Source organism: Nannospalax galili, unplaced genomic scaffold (genome assembly GCF_000622305.1).
Source record: "Nannospalax galili isolate Female #2095 unplaced genomic scaffold, S.galili_v1.0 scaffold1174, whole genome shotgun sequence".
In the NCBI taxonomy this organism is placed as follows: domain Eukaryota; kingdom Metazoa; phylum Chordata; class Mammalia; order Rodentia; family Spalacidae; genus Nannospalax; species Nannospalax galili.
This window is the reverse complement of record NW_008335361.1, coordinates 978180-997430: the sequence shown is the minus strand read 5'-3', so window position 1 is coordinate 997430 and position 19251 is coordinate 978180. Positions and strand designations below refer to the sequence as shown.

At 39.9% G+C, this 19251-nt stretch overlaps 1 protein-coding gene across 1 annotated transcript in view; it reads left to right on the top strand.

The window, feature by feature from the left end:
• Positions 1-4974, top strand: part of LOC103731649 (cystatin 10-like) — an 11699-nt gene extending 6725 nt beyond the window's left edge. Inside the window, exons 2-3 of the mRNA XM_008830027.1 lie at positions 3734-3847; positions 4891-4974. Coding sequence (XP_008828249.1) covers positions 3734-3847; positions 4891-4974 — 198 coding nt within the window. The remainder of the gene's footprint in view (positions 1-3733; positions 3848-4890) is intronic.
• The last annotated feature ends 14277 nt before the right edge of the window (positions 4975-19251 follow it).

Genomic DNA, 19251 nt, shown 5'->3' with positions numbered 1-19251 from the left:
TAAAATATTTTATTTATTATTTTTATTTTATGTGTATGAGTGTATTGCATGTGTGTATGTGAGTGCACCCGTGTCATGCATTGACACGGAGGTCAGAAGAGGGCTTTGGATTCCCCTGGAACTGGAGTTAAGAACAGTTTGTAGCCACCATGTGGGTGCTGGGAATCGAACCCGGGTCCTCTGTAAGAGCAGTCAGTGCTCTTAACCGCTGAGCCATCTCTCCAGCCCCTCTTTCTGATTTTTTAATGTAGGCACTTAGAGCTATAAACTTCCTTATAAGGACAGCTTTCGGCATGTCCCAGAGGTTTTGTTGTGTTGTATTGTCCTTTTAATTTAGTTCCAGGAATACTTTTATTTCTTTCTTAATTTCTCTTTTGACCCATTCATCCTTCAGGAGTGTGTTGTTTAACTCCATGTGTTCATGTGGTGACTAGAGCTTCTTCCGGTGTTGATTTTAAGCTTTATTGCATTGTGGTCTGATAGAATGCATGGAATTACTTCAATCTTTTTGTATTTGTTGAGGTTTGTTTTGTGCCCCAGTATATGGTCAGTTATGGACAAGGTTCCATGGGGCACTGAATAGAAAGTATGTCCTTTGGTGCTTAGGTGGAATACTAGGTAGATGTCTGTTAAGTCCATTTGATATATGGTATTTTTTAATTCAGATGTCTCTCTGTTAACCCTCAGGCTGGCCTTGAACTTACAGAGATCTGCCTGCCTCTGCCTCCTGAGTGCTGGGATTAAAGGCGTGCGCCTCCACGCCCAACTCTGTAGGGCTTTTTTTAATGAAGTTGGGTGTATCAGAGTTTGGTGAATATATGTTCATGATTGTAATATCTTCTTGGTTTATTGTTCCTTTGATCAGAATGAAGTGGCCCTCTTTATCTCTTCTGATTAGTTTCAGTTTAAATTCTGTTTTGTCAGATAGTAGAATTGCAACACCTGCTTTTTTCTTAGAACCATTTGCTTGGTATACTTTTTTCCATCCTTTCACCTTAAGATAGTGCCTGTCCTTGAAAGTTAGATGGGTTTCTTGCAGACAACAAAAAATGGATTTTGTTTCTTAATCTATTCACCTAGTCTGTGTCTTTTGACTGGGAGTTCAGTCCGTTAATATTTAAAGTTATTAATGAAAGATGAGTATTGAATCCTGTCATTTTTATTTCTGTTTACATTCTTGACATAGCTGTACTTTACCACAGTTATACCTTCACTGAATTTCTTCCTGCAACCCCTTGGGTATAGTCATTCCTTTCTTCAGCTCTTTCTGCCTACCTGGCTTAGTGTTCATGAATACCTTTAATCTCTTTTTAACTTGGAAAATTTTCCTTCTCCTTTGATTGTACTTAATAGTTTTTCTGAGGATAATAGTCTGTATTATCATCTGTGATCTTTACAAACATGTGAAACATTCATCAGCCCAGGATGTTCTGGTTTTCAAAGTCTCCACTGAGAAGTCAAGTGTTACATGGATGTCCCTGCCTTCATATGAAATCTTGATCATCTCTCTTGCAGCTTTCAATATCCTTTCTTTGTTCTGAACATTCAGTGTTGTGATCATTAAATGACACAGGGAATGTTTTGCTCATTCTGTTTGTGGTATTCTATTTAGTTTTTCTGCCTTTAGTCATGTCTTTCTTTAATTTTGGGACATTTTCTTCTATGATTCTGTTGAGGATCTGATCCATGCCATTATCTTGGGGTTCTTCCCTTTCCTGTATGCCTAGTATTTGTAAGTTTGGTCTTTTTATGGTGTCACACAATTTCTGCATATTCCGTTCTTGTGCTTTCTTAAATTTTTCATAATCTTTGCTTGTGTGGTCTAGTTCATCCACTTTATCTTCCAGTCTTGATACTCTGTTTTCCATTTCATTCATCCTATTGGTGAGGCTTTCTCCTGTCATTTCTAATTGGCTTACTGAGTGTTTCACTTCCTTCTTCATTTTAGCCTGAGTATTTTTCAATATTTCTAGCTCTTTTCTGAATCCATTCAGAAGTTTATTCCTATCTTCCTTCAGTTCTTTGATTTCTTTATGTGTTCTTTAAATTCACTGAATTCTTTTATCATGTTTATAATTGTTCTTTTGAGTTCCATGTCCTGCATTATCTCTAGGGGGTTCTCACTGTACTCCTCTAGAGGACTATTGGTACTTGGTGGGGATATGTTATTTTTGTTTTTCATGTTATTTTTTCTCTGTGGTTTTGCCATGTGAATTTCTTTTGTAGTTTCTGATTCTTGTGTGAGACTCAAGCCTTCAAGTTTAGTTCTGCTTCTTTTTGTGAACTTTATGTGTCTTTGTGGTTTAATTTTTATGCTTTAAAGGCTGGTTCCTCTAAGCTTCTGGTTCTCTCTTTTGATTTCATATTGGAGTGGCAGGATTGCTTTTGTCTTCAGGAGTTCCCACAGAGGCCCAAGTCACATGAGGATCAATGCTTTCAGGCTTTCTCCTAAGGTCTGGATCCCTCTAGGAAAGATATTGTCCTCAGGAATTTGGGGGTTGGACTGGCCTGGGAGCAGGGCCCAGGAAAGATGCTGGTCTAGGGCAGCTGGTGGCTGTGTCACACAGAAATGCAAAGGGAGATGGGGGCAGGAAGAGTCCACATGGGCTCCTGGGGACTGCAGGGAGGAACTGGGTGGGTCTGGATGCAAAGGATCAGGAAGACACGAGGTCAGCCCTGGTGTCCAGGAAAGAGGCTGGAGGGTTCTGCAGCCCAAGGAAGCAGAGGGAGGTGGGGTGGAACCAGGCTTAGAGGGCTCCTGGGAATTTCAAGAAGGAGCTAGGTTGGTCTGAATGCACGGATCAGGAATCAATGGTGGTTCCCCTAGTGTCTTGGGTGCCAAGACAAAGAATGGGACAGTACCTAGGCTAGGAAGAGAGAAGGGTGGAGGGGGTGTGTAGAGGGGTGAATAGGGCTGGTGGAGTCAAGGAGCAGGAGTGTGCAATGGACTTACCCAGGAGACAGGCAGGTGCATTTTGCAGGCCCAGAGAAGCAGAGGGAGGTGAAGGTGGGACCAGGCCCAGAGGGCTCCCGGGGACTGTGAGAAGGTACTGGATGGAAGGGATCAGGAAGCAGTGGTGGTTCCAGGCCTAGAGGTCAGCCCTGATGTCCAGGAAAGAGGCTGGTGGGTCGTGCAGCCCAGGGAAGCAGAGGGAGCTGAGGACGGAACCAGGCTCAGAGGGCTCCAGGAAGAGAGGCGGGTGCGTTGTACAGCCCAGGGAAGCAGAATTCCCTTTCTTTCTTAAAGTGGACCACTGTTTCTGCATTGTAAGTCACAGTCAGCAGGATTGAGTCAGCCTTGTGTTGAAGCCCTGAGTCTTTGCTTGTTTGCAGAGCATCCCTGAGTTCTGTGTCAGGAAAATGATTATCACACCCACCCTGGCTGGCTCCCCAGAGCTCTGCATTCACTTCTTGTGCCCATTGAAGCAATTGTTACTCCATGCCGTCCGCCTTCTGTGTCCTGCTTTGTATCTTCCTCAGTACCACAAGACATGTTGTCAGAGTTGCTCAGAAAGAAAGGAATAGCAAACAGGGCTGTGACCACCATACTAAAGGATGACTTTTATGCTGTGTGGGTGGCTTTTATGTGGCTTTTATGCTGTGTGGGTCACAGTTCTGGGTTCCTATGAACACAAGACAAGCACCATTAGCTACGTAATGCACACAAACTCTGACTGCAGGCATATGAACATGTCTGGCGTTCTGTGAGTGAATCGTGCTCTTTTCACTGTAGGTCGTGACTGGGAAGAACTTCTACTTGAAAATAGAGCTAGGCCGAACCATATGTACGAAGGCCCAGTCTGATTCAGCTGATTGCCCTTTCAGTGAACAGTCAGATCAGCAGAAGGTATGTGTATAGTATAAGGCATGCAAGATGAGTACCTTCCATGAAGGCATAAGGTGTGCAAACGTATTTGTCTGTGTGTAGATGTACATCTGGGAGGGCTTGTGTGCAATTGTGTAAGTATATGAGTGAAGACATGCATATGTGTCTGTGTCACTGTGTGTATAGGTGTGCACATGTGTGAGTTTGAAGAGGTTAATGTGTTTACACACATGATTGGGGGGCGTATGGTTCATGAATAGGTACATATGGGTGTGGTGACATCACTGTATGCCAATACAGACCCCTTGATGATATAGGGTGATTCAGGAGTATCTTTGCCCATACGATTAATGTCAGTTGCTCAGTTTACCCTCAAAATTAGAGTACTAACTGTTTAGAGGGTGTTCCTGCTGATCTGATGGAGTCAATTGCAGAGGTAGTTTCTACAGAGAAGGGGTTTTTGCTCAATCCCAGCCTGAATTCTTTGCCTGGGCGATGCTGAAGAGATTAGAGTCCCCTAGGTGACTCAGATCCTCCAGTGCTGCTGTTTACAACCCCCACATGCTTTTGGATGTTACTAGATCTTGGGGTACCATGTTCAGGGAATAGCTGCGGTCTCCTTGTCATATCTCCTTACATACTGCCATGTTCAGGAGTATGTCATTCCCTTGATTCTTCCATCCTTGCCCATCTTAGTGCTGACTTAGGTATTGTATTGGAGGTGGAGGGACTCAGGGGTACTAGGCCTCATCCCCTGGCCTGATCTCTGGAAATTCTGTGCTTCCTTCTTAAAGAGCTGTGCTGGGGAAGGGGGATGTGGAATCTCATGATCTGTGAGGGTGAGGGACATGTACCATCTGGTGACTGGTTGCAATGGGAGGGATAAATGAATGGGCACTGCAGAGTCAGTCTGAGTGCCTCAGGATAGGACTTAGCAGAGACTACTGGAACCAGTAAGTGTCTCACCAATATCATTCCCACCCCAATTCTGACATTTCAGACTGGGCACATTTTCTTTTAGATTTAACCCACATTGACTGCCCCAATCTCTTTCCTTTTTGCAGAAAGTAACCTGCAATTTTGAGATCAACACAAAGCCTTGGTTGAACGAGATGTCCATGACAAACTTCAACTGTCATAGTGCCTGAAGGTCTCTCCTAGGGTACACTATGATAGCAAGTGCTTACTTGATATTCTTGTAGTGTCTAATTCCTCAGATAAGGATTTTAGTCCTGAAGAATTTCTCCTCAGCATGCCAGCAACAAGAGAGGATGCTTCTGTGGAAAGATTGTGTACACCAAAGTGTCTATCCCCTTGTTTCTTTCTTCTCTTTGCTTTTCAAATGCACCAGTGGGTAGCCCATGTAGACTTCTCATGCTTTATTCAATAAAACAGTAGCATCAGCTCCTTCTGAGTTGCTTTTGTCCCAAGACATGTGAGAAGTCGGGATGGAGCACATGGAAGATGAAACCGCACACTCACATGTGCATATTGAAATAAACACTGGTACCTTTGAGAATATCTGTGTCTCAGAGCAGACAGAGAAGAGATGGACTGATACTCTAGTGTCTATCTTTAATGGCTTGTGGGAGATGAAGAAGGGAGTGAGGACACCTGAGATGTTGCCTTGTAACCTGGCAAACAGCTTTGAAAAGGAGTCAGTGAGGCAAGTGGTGGTGCCATGGCTAGGACCAATCTAATTTTTGTGTGCAGAAATGACCCAATGAGAAGGACCACATTCATTCCACTGAACTTCAGAGACCATATGCATGATAATTCCCACCCATTTATGCCCATGATAGATTTAGGAATTTTCATAAAACAAAGCTGAATGTATGTGTGTATAACTGACAGGGAAAAGAGTGATGAACATCCAAGGTGGGGTGATATAACCCAGAAGGCAGCATTCCTCCTTTGCATCCCATGTGGTCATGACCTATGAAGATGACAGGCAGATGCTTCCAGTCTTTTATGTTCTGATGTAAAACAAGTCCTTAGTGAAATAAGGACAAGCCAAACTCTAAATCAGAGGACAGAAAAAATACAGAGCAGAAAGTAATGAAATGGAAATTATACATACAGATATATACATCCACTGAATCAGAATTGTTTTTTTGCAAAGGGCAAACCCTTAGCCAAACTAACCATAAAAGAGATAGGACACACAAATTTCTAGAGAGAAAATGAGACATTACAACAGATACCAATGAAACTCAAATCATAAGAACATACCTGTGAAATGTATATTCCAAAAAGTTGGAAAATGTAAAGGAAATGAATACATTTCTAGATACATAAGAACTATAATTAAACCCTGAGGATATATACAATTTAAACAGATCTAAATAAGCAATTAGATTGACATAGCAATAAAGCACAAATTGAATTCAAGAATATATCAAAAGAGGGGCTATAGGCATATATAAACTATATATAATAGAGTATATTAAATAAGATGGGCTTTAGTAATGGGAAATGGGGACATGGGAGGGATCTAAACATGATGAAAGTATATTTATGAATGTGAGCATTGTAGGCAGAGAGAAGGATAAAAATCTCAGATCCATGGCATTGAATTCAACAGGAGTATAGAAGAAAAATCCCTAAATTAAGGAAAAATATAGCTACACAGACACATGAAGCACAGAGAAAACCAAAGAGATATCATCAGAACAGAAACCTCATGACATATAGTAAAACCACTAAATGTACATAACAAAGAGAGTGCTGAAAGCTGTAAGGGAAAAATAACAAGTTACATATAAAGGAAAACACATCAGAATCACAGCTGATATTTCAATGCAAACTGCAAAAGGCAGAAAGGCCTGGAGCAAAGTATTCCAAGTTCTAAATAACCATAGATGCCAACTCAGAATACTTTACCCAGCAAAACTGTCTCTCATAGTCAGGAGAAAGAAGATACAAATACTCTCAAAGAATTCATGTACACTAAACCAGCTCTATAGAGAATACTGTAAACATTACAAAGGACTGATGAAATGAATGATCATATCCAAGAAACCACAGAAATAAAACAAATGAGACTCTAATTATAGAAACACAAAACAGAAATTAAAATGACAGTAACCACATCTTTCAATAATAACCTTAAATATCAATGGTCTCAACTCCTCAGTCAAAAGCCACAGGCCAGTTGAATGCATAAGGAAACAAGATCTATCTTTATGTTGTCTAGAAGAAATTCATCTTACCTTCAAGGATAGATATCACCTTAGGGTGAAAGGGTGGGAAAATATGTCAAACAAATGGCACTAAGAAATGAATGGATGTTGCTATTCTAACACCTGACAAAATAGACTTCAAACTAAAATTGTTGAGAAGTGATAAAGAAGAACGCTTCATTCTGATCAATGGAACAGTTGACCAGGAAGACATAGCAATCATGAACATATATCCACCAAAATCTTGTGCACCCAATTTTATAAAAATGTACTACTAGAATTCATGACACAGATTAACCCCAACTCAGTAATAGTAGGTGACATCAACACCCTATTTTCTCCACTAGATAGGTCATCTGGCAAAAGAATAAATAGAGAAACATGAATTAAATGATATCATACATCAAATGAACCTAACTGACCTCTACAGAATATTCCACCCAAACATCAAAGAATGAACATTCTACTCAGCAGCCTGTGGAAGTTTCCCTAGGCTAGACCACATAGTGGGCCACAAAACAAACATTAACAATTATGAAAATTGAAATAATTGCATATGCTCAATGGGACCACAATGGAATAAAGCTCAAAATCAACAGCAGAAGAAGCTACATGAACTAATCGAGATTGGACGACAAACTTCTGAATCATGAATGGGTCAAAGAAGAAATCAAGAGAGTAATAAAAGTATTCCCTAGAGTTAAATGAAAATAAGAGAACACAGCAAAACCTTCGGAGCACATTAAAGCAGCCCAAGAGGGAAGTTTATATCTCTAAGAGCCTACATTAAATAAAACCAGAGAAAGCACAAATAAATGACTTAATAGTACAACCCAAAGATCTGGTAAAGCAAAATAAACCAAACCCAAGCCAGAGATAAGAAGAAATAATAAATATCAGAGCAGAAATAAATGAACGAGAAACAAAGAAAATAATACAAAAAAGTAATGAATCTAAGTGCTGGTTCTTTGAAAATATAAACAAAGTAGACAGACCCTTAGCCTAGCTTACAAAAAGAAAAGAAAAGAACAAATGAAATTCAACAAAATCGAGATGAAGGAGAAACCATGACAACAGACATTAAAGAGATCCAGAACATTATAAGGAGGTTTTTAAAAGCTATACTCTATTAAATAAGAAGATCAAAAAGAAACAGACACATTTCTAAATTCAATGAAACCACCAAAGTTAAACCAAGAAGAGCTCAACAACCTAAACAAATCCATAACAAATAAGGAACCTAAGCCAGTTATACAAAGCATCCCAACTAAAAAGGGCCCAAGTCCAGATGAATTCACAGCAGAATTTTACCAGGCCTACAAGGAAGATCAACAATCAATACTGCTTAAATTATTCAAAATGTTAGAAATTGAGGGAGAACTCCAGAACTCCTTCTATGCTGTCAGTATCACTTTAATACCAAAAGCAGATAAAGACACAACCCCAAAAGAATACAATAAGCCCATAGCTCTAATGAACATAGATGAAAATTTCTCAACATGATACTGTGAATCACATACAGACACATATCCAAAAGATCATCTACTATGACCAAGTTGACTTCATCCCAGAGATGCAAGAATGGTTCAATATATGTAAGTCAATAAATGTAGTAAATGAAGAAAGATTGTCTTAAAGGCAAAAATCACACAATCATCTCAATAGACAAAATACAACATCCATTCATGATAAAAGTCCTAAGGGAAACAGACTGGAGGGAACATATCTCAACACAATTAAGGCTATCTATAACATACCCACAGCCAACATCATTCTAAATGGAGAAAAACTTGAAACATTCCATTAAAATGATAATGAGAGAAAGTTGTCCATTATCCCTACTTCTCTTCAACCCAAATGTCCCTCAAATGATGAACAGATAATAAAAATGTGGTATATTTAAACTATGATGTTCTCTCCAGCAGTAACGAAAAATACAATCATGAAATTTGCAGATAAATGGATGGACCTAGCAACTGGTATACTATTTAAAGCAACACAGACTCAGAAAACAAGCAACGTATCTTCTTTGTCATTTGTGGTTTCTAGCTCCAAATCCTGAGATGTGCATATATAAGCTAATGTAGCCACAAGAGTCAGAAATATATAAAGAAACCATAGGCATAAAAGGGAAGAAGTGTCTCAAAAAAGAGGACTAGCAAGAGACAGCTGTTACCAATAGAAAAATGGGGAAAACTGTGAATACTTTAACTGGGGACGGAATAGAGAGAGAGAAGAAACAAACATAATGCTTAGGTGATATGTAAAATCAGAGGGAGATATATAAGTTCCTGTGTGTGTGCATGTGTGCGCGCGCGCGCGTGCGTGTGTGTGTGTGTGTGTGTGTGTGTGTGTGTGTGTATGCCCATATGTACAACTGAAAGCTATATATATTTAAAAAAACAACAACAACACAGTGCCAGGCAGGCGAAATCTCCATTTGCCAGGATAGTCCATGAGACTCCCAAAATAACACAGGCTATTGCCACGGCCCTCGATTGCCTCCCTAGAACTTATCTGGAAGCCTCCTCCCTGAAGACTAGCTCCTATGTTATCAGAAGATACTATGCAAACTTCCAAGAGAGAAAACCAATCAGTGATTTCATCCAGCTGTAAGATCTCTGAATAACAACAGTGACTGGGCCAGCAAGTAATCTCTGCTGGTGAAGTAGTGGCACTTTATTTTGGGGGTAATCAGCAGCTGTCTAACTGGACTTACAGTCCACTCAATGAGCGGGAACTCGTGTGATACTGTAAATATAGCTAAATACACATGGTTGGAGATGAAGTAGGTCTTGGAGAAAAACCTCTGTCTGTCACGTCCCTAGACCAGTGGAATTTCCTGCTGCGTTCTAAATGTGTATTCTTATATTTACAGACAAGTGCACCTCTCACTATTCACCAAAGAAGCTTCTTTTTGCAACAGATGGAGACCATTACAAAGTCCCACAACCGGTTAAATGGAGAGAATAAGTGTCAGCGATGTGCCCAGGTCTAAGTGACACATCCACAATGCAACCTCTACACCCAAGGCTCAGTGAACATACAACAGGGGGCAGAAAAACTTTTTTCCATAGTATATTTTATTGAATTTTTGTGCATTTTATATAAAATATCTTTATAATCTTTATATCCTTCTACCATTACCATGCCCAGTCTTCACACCAGATCTCATGCATTCTATCAATGTATTAAGGTCTATTCAGTCAAGCTTGTGTACCCAGATGCGCTTCAGTACAAGTTCATTCACTGGAGTCTAGTCAGCCTATTCATAGCCTCTCCCTTAAAGAAAATAAACTCTCCCTTAGCCAGCAGTAATCAGCAACCAGTAGTTCTTTGACTGGGGTTGGGGCCTACTGCCGATTTCCCCAGTTGCATGCTGAGTTTTTGTCTGTCTGAGTTTTCATCGTCTTGGGCAGGCTGACGCCATTGCTGAAAGTTCAAATGAGCAAGTTTCCAGAGGCCTGGATGACTGTTTCCTTATGATCATGCACCAACCCTGGCTCTTACAGTTTTTCTGTCCTCTCTTCCACAATGGACCCTGAGCCAGAATGTAAATACGTCTCTCGACTCTCACCAGTGAAGCTTTCTTATGCACCAGATGGTGACTAACCCAGAAGGCTACAACTTAACAAAGTGCAGAGAATAAGAGACTAAAGAACATTTTCCCTGAGTAGGACATCCATACCAAACCTCTGCCAACCAAGGGTCAGAGACCTGCAGAAGAGGGGGCAGAAAGACTGTAAGAGCCAGAGGTGCAGGGTGACCACTAGGAAATAGCTTTCCAGACAGCTGAGAAGTTACTCGTATGAACCAACAGCAATGGTAATAGCATATACAAGATCCATGCAAGCTCAAGTCAGACAAAGTACCCGCATAGAAGTGGGGAAGAGGGGAAGAAGCCCCAGCCTTAACTGAGGAACTATGGGCAACCAATAACTACTGGGAGGGGAAGAGTGGGTTTTGTCTAAGAGTGTGTGGCTAGATGGGTAACCAGGCTCCAGTGGATGGATGTACACCAAAAGGCATTTGAGGATATAAACGTGCTTTGACAGGCTTTAATATATATGACAAAGTACATCAAATCTGGTAGAGGGATATGAGGGCCACAGATAGGAGAGGGGGCTTAAAATATATTGCATGAAATTTGCCAAAATTCAGTAAAAAGGGAAAACTATAATTATGATAAAAATCCAATATCCATGTTAAAATTCCTGATAAAAACTAGGAACAGATATAATATTCCTTGGTATAATAAAGACTACGTATAACAAACCTATACTTAAAATATACTAATCTTGAAAAACCCAAAGCATTTTTACTAGAATCAGAAATGAAACAATAAATCTAATGTAAGTGAAAGACATCTACAATGAAAAACTCAACGTAGAACTGGACAAATGAACAGTAGGCCTTAGCTGAAGGACTATTTGCAGCTGATTACTGCTGGGTGAGGAGGGAGAGTTGATCTTCTTTGAGGGAGAAACTCTAGATAGGCTATATAGCCCCCAAATTACTTATTCCTCCGAAAAGCGTAAGCCTGCCAGGGGACAAGACTAGACGCACCCGGGAAGAGTGGTGGAGCTGCCTGTGAGACGGAGAGTTAGCTGTGGAGAGTGAGCAGTGGAGAGTTAGCTTGGCAGTGAGATGGGAACAGTAAAATAGTGCTTGGGGCTGCAGAGGCGAACTGCAACAACCCACCCACCCCCACCCCACCCCCGGACACTTAAGACTTTGGGCTCTGGGCATAAAAACGATCAGGAACTCCAGCCGGCTATGTGGCATGGTGCAGCACAGGATGCAGGGGTTTTGAGAAGCCATTTCATTCTGTGAGCTCTGTGCACCATGTGGAGCCTCCCAAGAAGGAAAAGGGGGGAAAATGGTGAAACAGGTTGACTAGCGTCTAGTGAATGAACTTGAGTACAGGGACACTTGGGCACACACACTTGATAGGCCTTAACATATATGACAGAATGTGAAAAATCTGGTGTAGGGGCTAATGTGGAGGGGGGTGAGATTGGGGGAGGAGGGTTAAAAATAAGATGTTTTGTATGAAATGCACAAAAAGTCAATAAACATGTACAAAAAAGAAAATTTTTAAACACTAAAGAAAGAAATTGAAGACATTTAGAAGACATAAGGAGGTCTCATGGGTCAGCAGAATTAATATTGTGAAAATAATTTTGCTCTTAAAAGCAATGCACAGATTCAATGCAGTCCCAATTAGTACTTTAGTGAGATTCGTCACATAAATAAAAATAATCCTAAAATTCATATACAAGTACAAAAGGCACCCTTGAACAGCCAATAAAATCCTGACCAAAGAGAACGATGCTGAAGGTATCATTATACCTGATGTTCTATTACAGAGGCAGAGTAATAGAAATAAGATGGTATAGGCACAAAACCAAACATGTACATTAGTAAAATAGAATTGAAGACCCAAATACGAATCGACACTCTGGTAGCCACCTAAGTTTTGTAAAAGATGAAAAAAACAAAACAAAACAAAACATTAATTGGAGAAGACATCTTCTTCTGAAAATGGTTCTGGGAAAATGAATGTTCACCTGCAGAATAATGAAATAATCATTCATCCTGTAGAAAAACTGATTCCAAACACTTCAACGATCTGAAACTCTTAAACTGTTAGAGGAATAAATAAGGAAGTTACTTAAAGGAGGGATTTTTCTGTGAGAGACTTCAATCATTCAGGAAACAATGCCTAGAACTGACAAATGGGATTAGATAGAATTAAAAGGTTTATGAACAGCAACGGAGACTAGTTGAGAGAAGAGATAGCCTAAAGAACGGTATAAAACCTTTGCTGATCACACATCTGACAAATGGTTAATATCTGAAATAGATAAAAAAACTCATAAAACTGCTGTTTTAGTTACTTTTCTGTTACTGTGATAAAATACCATGACCAAGGGACCTTATAACAGGAAGAGTTTATTTGAGCTTATGGTTCCAGAGGAATCAGAGTCCATCATAGTGGGGAGACATGGTGGCAAGAGGCAACCAGAGCAGAAAGAGGAACACTCGCATCTTCACACAGGCGCAGGAAGCAGAGAGTGACTGGAAATCTGGCAATGCTTAAGAACCCTCAAAGCCCATCCCCAGCAATGTGCTTCCTCCAGCAAGGCCACACCTCCCAAAACAGCCACCAACTGGGGACAAAATGTCCAATACTTGGAGCCCATGCGGGACATTCTCATTCAAACCACCACAGCTACATACCAAGAAATAAAACAAGCCGATCAGTAAATGAACCTGAGAAATAAACAGATATTTCTCAAAATAATACAACAAAAGGCTAATATGTGGAATAGTATTCGACATCATTGGTCATCAGGGAAATATAATTAAAACTACCTTGCGATACCACCTTACCCCATCAGAATGGCAATTAGTAATGAAACAAATAACAAATGCTGGTAAGGATGCATAGAAAAAGGAACTCTTATACACTCTTGGTAGGACTGTAAATATGGAAATCAATATGGAGGTTCCTCAAAAAACTAAATAATCATCCATATGACCACTCTTAAACAATGATTTGAAAGTTCAAAAGACTCCTTGAGGAATTGGCTGTATGCAGAGTGGTGTGAGCAGCCTGGAAACACAGCTCATCTCCCAGTCCACATCTATTCTCGTTCTGAGTCCAGCTGGTGCATTTCCAAAGGAATATTTATAAGCAGTAGGTCTCAACTATTTACATAGCTATCTTGCAAGTAGGTGCATTGTCATCCAGGCTTTGCTGTTGGTGGTTATAGACCACAGGAAAAGTGTAACTCTAGAATTTTCTGAATGGTAAAGGAAAACTGGCCTCAACAAAATCCCTTAGCAAGAGAGTCGACGTGTCCTTTGAAGCTTTGAAGCCAAGTGCCAACTTCTCCACTGTAGTCTTGAAAGTTCTCAACGGCTTCTTCTAATACCCGCAAACAGAAAGCAAAGTTCAATGAAACGAGGGGTGTGCATTATTGTTGATATCAATACTATAGTTAAAGCATACTTTTAAGTTACATATAAATGATATTATTTATTAATTTCACATCAGGAGAATAAAATTGGTTCAATATTTACATTAAGGGCCTGCTCAGACCTGATGAGCTCTAAGAACTACTGCTTTAAATGGTCAGGACCTAATGCTGGATAAAGGGACCAGATAGGATAACTATAAGATTTATGGACACTAAAAAAGTACATAAAATGGGAGCCATAGAAGCCAGTCAGAAGAAATTTCGTGGTTTATCCAGAAATGGTGGTGGTTTTGTTTGATTTATATTTCCTTTATTAAAGGAAACAAGAATACACTTCGGAGGTGAATCCTGTCTTCAGTTCTTCCACGAACAGAGTGCTTCTACATTCTATGATGATGCTCTGGTCTCAGCTAATTGGATTGTCACTACACAGGTCAGCCTCAGAGCCACCTGTCAGCATCCTAGGGAAGTCCTCAGTCTTGCTAAGAGAAAATTTAGCATAGTGCTGGGCATAGCAACAGAAACAAACATACTTACAGAAAAAGGGTGGATACTCTGGTCAATGTAGGTATGTCTTATCAACCTAATTAAAGATAGGAATTTGTAAATGAAGAAGATTTTTTTCTTGCTTTTTTTCCCTAATTATTTTGTTGTTGTCATGTGTGGTGTGATTTTGTCTTGGACACTGAAAATATTTTATTACTGGAAGCCCCAGAAACTCTTAAAAAATGTCATTTAAAGTTTTACCATTTCTCTGAATACTGTATCTCTAATACTGTTGACTGACAGATCCTTGTTCTTTCTTTGATCACATTGTAGAATACGTCTCCTTCCCGTCTCACTGAAGTCTATTTCCTTTCTTTCTTTTATTTTTATTTTTTATTTTTATAAGTTTTATATTTGAGTATTGTATTTGTATTATTTCCATCCTCCCTGTCCTCCCACAACTCCTCTCATGTCCAGCCCCATTTCCTCACAACTTTTTGCCATCTTCTTTGACGATTAGTTACATATACACAAATAAATTTATAAATATACATATATACATAAATATACATTTATATATATTTATGCATTTATATACATGCATTGATAAGTGTACATATATTTATATATGCATTGATAAATATACATATATATATAAAAGTCCATTTAGTGGTGCTTCTGTATACCTGTGTTTAGGGCTGTCTACTTGGGATTACTTTTCAGGGAGCTAGTTCCTGGAGAAAACTGATACTCCCTCCCGATTGCCTATAGGTCTTCACCTTGAAGTGGAATACTGTGTAATGTCCCCCATCCACTTTGGCACACCAACTGACTTTCTCATTGAACAATAAGACCTAGTTCTCTAGGGAAAAATCTAAGCCTAGGTTTTAGCTGCATTTCTCAGTACGAAACTATCTTCTCATGTCTAAAACTTTGGATTAGCTGGGCATAGTGATACACAGCTGTAGTCCTATTACTTGGGAAGCAGAAGCAGAAGAATCAGGAGTTAAAGGCTAGCCCCAGCTATGCAGCAAGCTTGAGGTTAGCCTAGGGTACATGTGACCTTGTCTCAGAAAAGAAAACAAAACAAAACAAAAATTCTTTGAATAAATCATGAACAAGAACAAGGAAAGGAAATATCGGCAGCAGTAAGAAAAGTTAGGACTTGAATGTCACACATTGTCCATGAACTCCTAGTTCAAATAGAGAATGAAGATGTTCATTTATCCTAGTCCTCAGAACATACACTTAGAGGCCACTGTAGGACTGTTGATTGCAATAAGAGAGGCACCACTAGCAGCCCAAGAGAGAGTGGCAGCTGTGGAGATGCTTGGAAATGGGAGAAAATACTTTAAGAACAAACATGTACAGCAGAGCGACTGTGTACCAAGTATCTTCTAATACGTCAATGGGCTCTGAGTATATCACCAATGATAGTACTGATCAGTACTAGATGTTTGCACTGGTGGACTGGAATTGTTTGGAAAACAATGGTTTCACTTAAAAACCTTCAGTAAGTAGGCAGATAAAGATATTTCAGATTTCAGATTTTTAAATTTAATACACCTTTTTTTTTTTAATGCTAAGGATGAAACACTAGGCCTTGTACATTTTAGCAAAGCACTCTACTACTAAGCTAAAATGCCAGTTCTTAGCTTTTTGAGACATGATCTCTCCTTTGGTAGCCCACTGGTCTCTAACTGTTCATCTTCCTGTCCCTACTTCCTGCGATTACAGGTATGCGCTACCGTACCTATCTATTACAGATAGTTTTTAAAAAATAATTTATTGAGAATTTCATACCTGCATATAAGGTGTTTTCATCAAATCCATGCCCACTCCCTCCCCTCCAACTCCTCCCATATCTCCCCATCACTTTTTTCTGATAACTTCATGTGCTCTTTCTTCTTCTTTTATCTTTTCTTAATGGGGCTTTAGCTACTCTAACATTACCTCCTCTGAAGAGGTAACCCTAAAATCTTTTAAAGATTAGATACAAGCTCCCAAATACTTTTTACATTTTTGGCCTTGGAACAGAGTATGTTGCTAAGAGGCCCAAGGACATTGTGAGTTTTAGCCAAGAAACTGGCTACTTTTCTTTGGGGTCTTTAAGCCCTAACTGCCTAACCAATTCCTACCTCCTATTCTTATCACACCATTCTCTGAAGACATTACCCAACTTGAGATACGGAATAGGGATGCAGACTGCTCTGGCTTCTATGGTGAACAGGGATGCAGGGTGAGGCAATTGGAGTACCCCTTTACTGGGTCTATCTAAAAGACTCCCAAATTGCATAACTCTTATCTGTAGGGAGAAAAGAAACTCCTTGACTGGTGAATAAGGGATATGAAGGAGAAGTAAAGGCAAGACTAAGTAGCATTACAAGTTCTAGACAGGGAACTAGAAAAAAGTCAGAACAGGGCAATTTTCAAATGTTCCTAAGAAAGTCCACTGGAATTTCTTGACAAGGACTTCCAAAAGCATCCCTCTATTGGGTTCCTCCTCATTTTTCTTTTGTCTGCCAAGACTGGACTCTAGAGTGATGGATTCAGGATTTGCTTTCAGGTATTTTGATAGCTGTTGGAGTGGTTAGAATTAATGTCAGTTCCCTCTCAAAGGCTTCTAGAGAGGGGAAGAAAACAAATTTATTCATCATTTTAAAACAATAGAGGGTTGTCTCCCCTGCCTATAGGTGGGCACTACAGTATTGTAAACCAAGATTTGAAGTCTTACATCAGGGCACTTTCTGATTAGGAACAAAATCATCAATGAGAAATAATTGTCTGAATAACTTTTTAAATAGACTTAAGCTTAATGTTTGGGAAGTGTAATCCCTTGAACTCTTAAAGAAATATACTAATGACTTTACTCTTTGGTTATACTTTCCTTTTGGGTGTTTAAGACCATACAGTTGGCCCAAATAAATCAATTTATTTTTATACTTAAGGTCATTTGAGCATCTGTTCCTCAGGGGTCACGAGGGCTTAGGAGGAGCTCCTGGCTCCTTTCTTTTACCAGTTCCATCTATGTGAAGACAATTCAAAGGTCCTGCTTGACCATGTCTGGCTTCACTTGGAAGCATGGAGGATATGTTTCCTCTGAGTTGGCTCTCCTCTTTGTAGACTGGACACTGGTTCAAGTCCATCTCGTGGGGTCTCCATGGTCTCCCTGAATAAAAGGACAGGTGACTCACCACAGTTACAGGGCATTTTGAGGGATGTTCCATAGTCCCCTGGAACTTAGTCGACCTTGGAGGGCAAGGGGCAAAAACTGTCCTTTAAGTACCTCTGACCAGATTACTATAGGCCTCAAAGTATGTCTATTAAACATCCAATAAGGTTAGTTCCACCAGTCTGGTACTTTTAATTATAGTGTACTATGAAGATAGAGCTTGGGTGAAAAATCAAATATACTCAGATAAACCTTGACTAGATATATATTTTGTTCCTTATACTAGTTGACTAAACTATGACCTTAGAAAATTTAAGATTATGTGTATTATTTTTCTCTCATTCTTTATATATAATAACATACACAGACCTTCATCACTTACTTAGTTTTTCTCATTTTTTCTGTCTATTTTGGAAAATATCTCCATTCCCATATCCTTTTAACATCTTTTACACTCTTATTTTTTTAAATAGTTATAAGACATAATAGCATTAACAAATAAATTTTCCATCTGTTGTAAGAATTCTTTTCCTGGGGATACTAAGCAATGGTTATTCCCTTTTAAGGTTGTACTGTCAAGTCAATGTTTGATTAAAGTTTTACTTTGAATTTACTGAGCTTACTTATTGAGATAACTGGGGGTTGCTGAGGTTTGTGTATGACCTGTGGGTATGCACACTGGAAAGCCTTCACCCAGCATGGGTCATGCCTTCTCATCCTAGCCTTTCCCAGATTGTATACTTTAGTCATCTCCAAATCCAGGAGACCACATGTGATTAGGGGCAAATTACATATAGTTGGCTGGGAAGAGTGGCTGGATACTCCAGTGAGGGTCCAGTGACCCTGCTTGACCCTCCTTTAATGAATGAGCAGAACCAACACTAAAACCACATTTATATCATCTACAGAATTTACTTATCTTCAGGTTCTGGATATAAATTGTTTTCCTTCAGGTTTATAATAAGGCATGAGCTGGACTGATATTCCTGTTTTCCCTCCTTCATATATGTGTACTCCCTGGGATATGACAGGAGAGCCAGACTAACTGCGTACTGGGGACACTCTGCCAGTAATAGTGCTGCAGAAGAGTCACAACTCACTAGTCCAGTACAGCAGGTGACTAAATCTGGCCATGTCTCACTGTATCTCCTGGGACCTCTCTGACAGCCTGTGTACCTATGGCCCAACTCTGTTCTAACAGCTGCATCACAGCCCCATGGGAGGTTTGCCACCAGCCTGCTGGATCCCATATGATCAAAGAATCAAAAGCTACTTAGAGCTCACATCACCCGAGGTGGCCAGCAGCGTTGTCTGAGGGTACCAAAATAGGAAGGCCATTCTTTGGGATAGCCTGAGGCCTGAGAATGCTCCGGAGTGCCTACTCTAGCAGGGTGACTCTGCAACTCTACCCAACATCACCTTCCTATCTTTCCTGCATTTCTACCCATCTCTTCCCAGATTCTCACAGGGGTTTTCTGTGATAATTGATCGCAAACCAGTATTCATTTTAGTAGCTTCTTCTGAGAAACCTGACCTCAAACTGGAGGGAAACAAAGGATTAATGGCCAGTGCATCTTCCATATTCACACACAAAAGCCA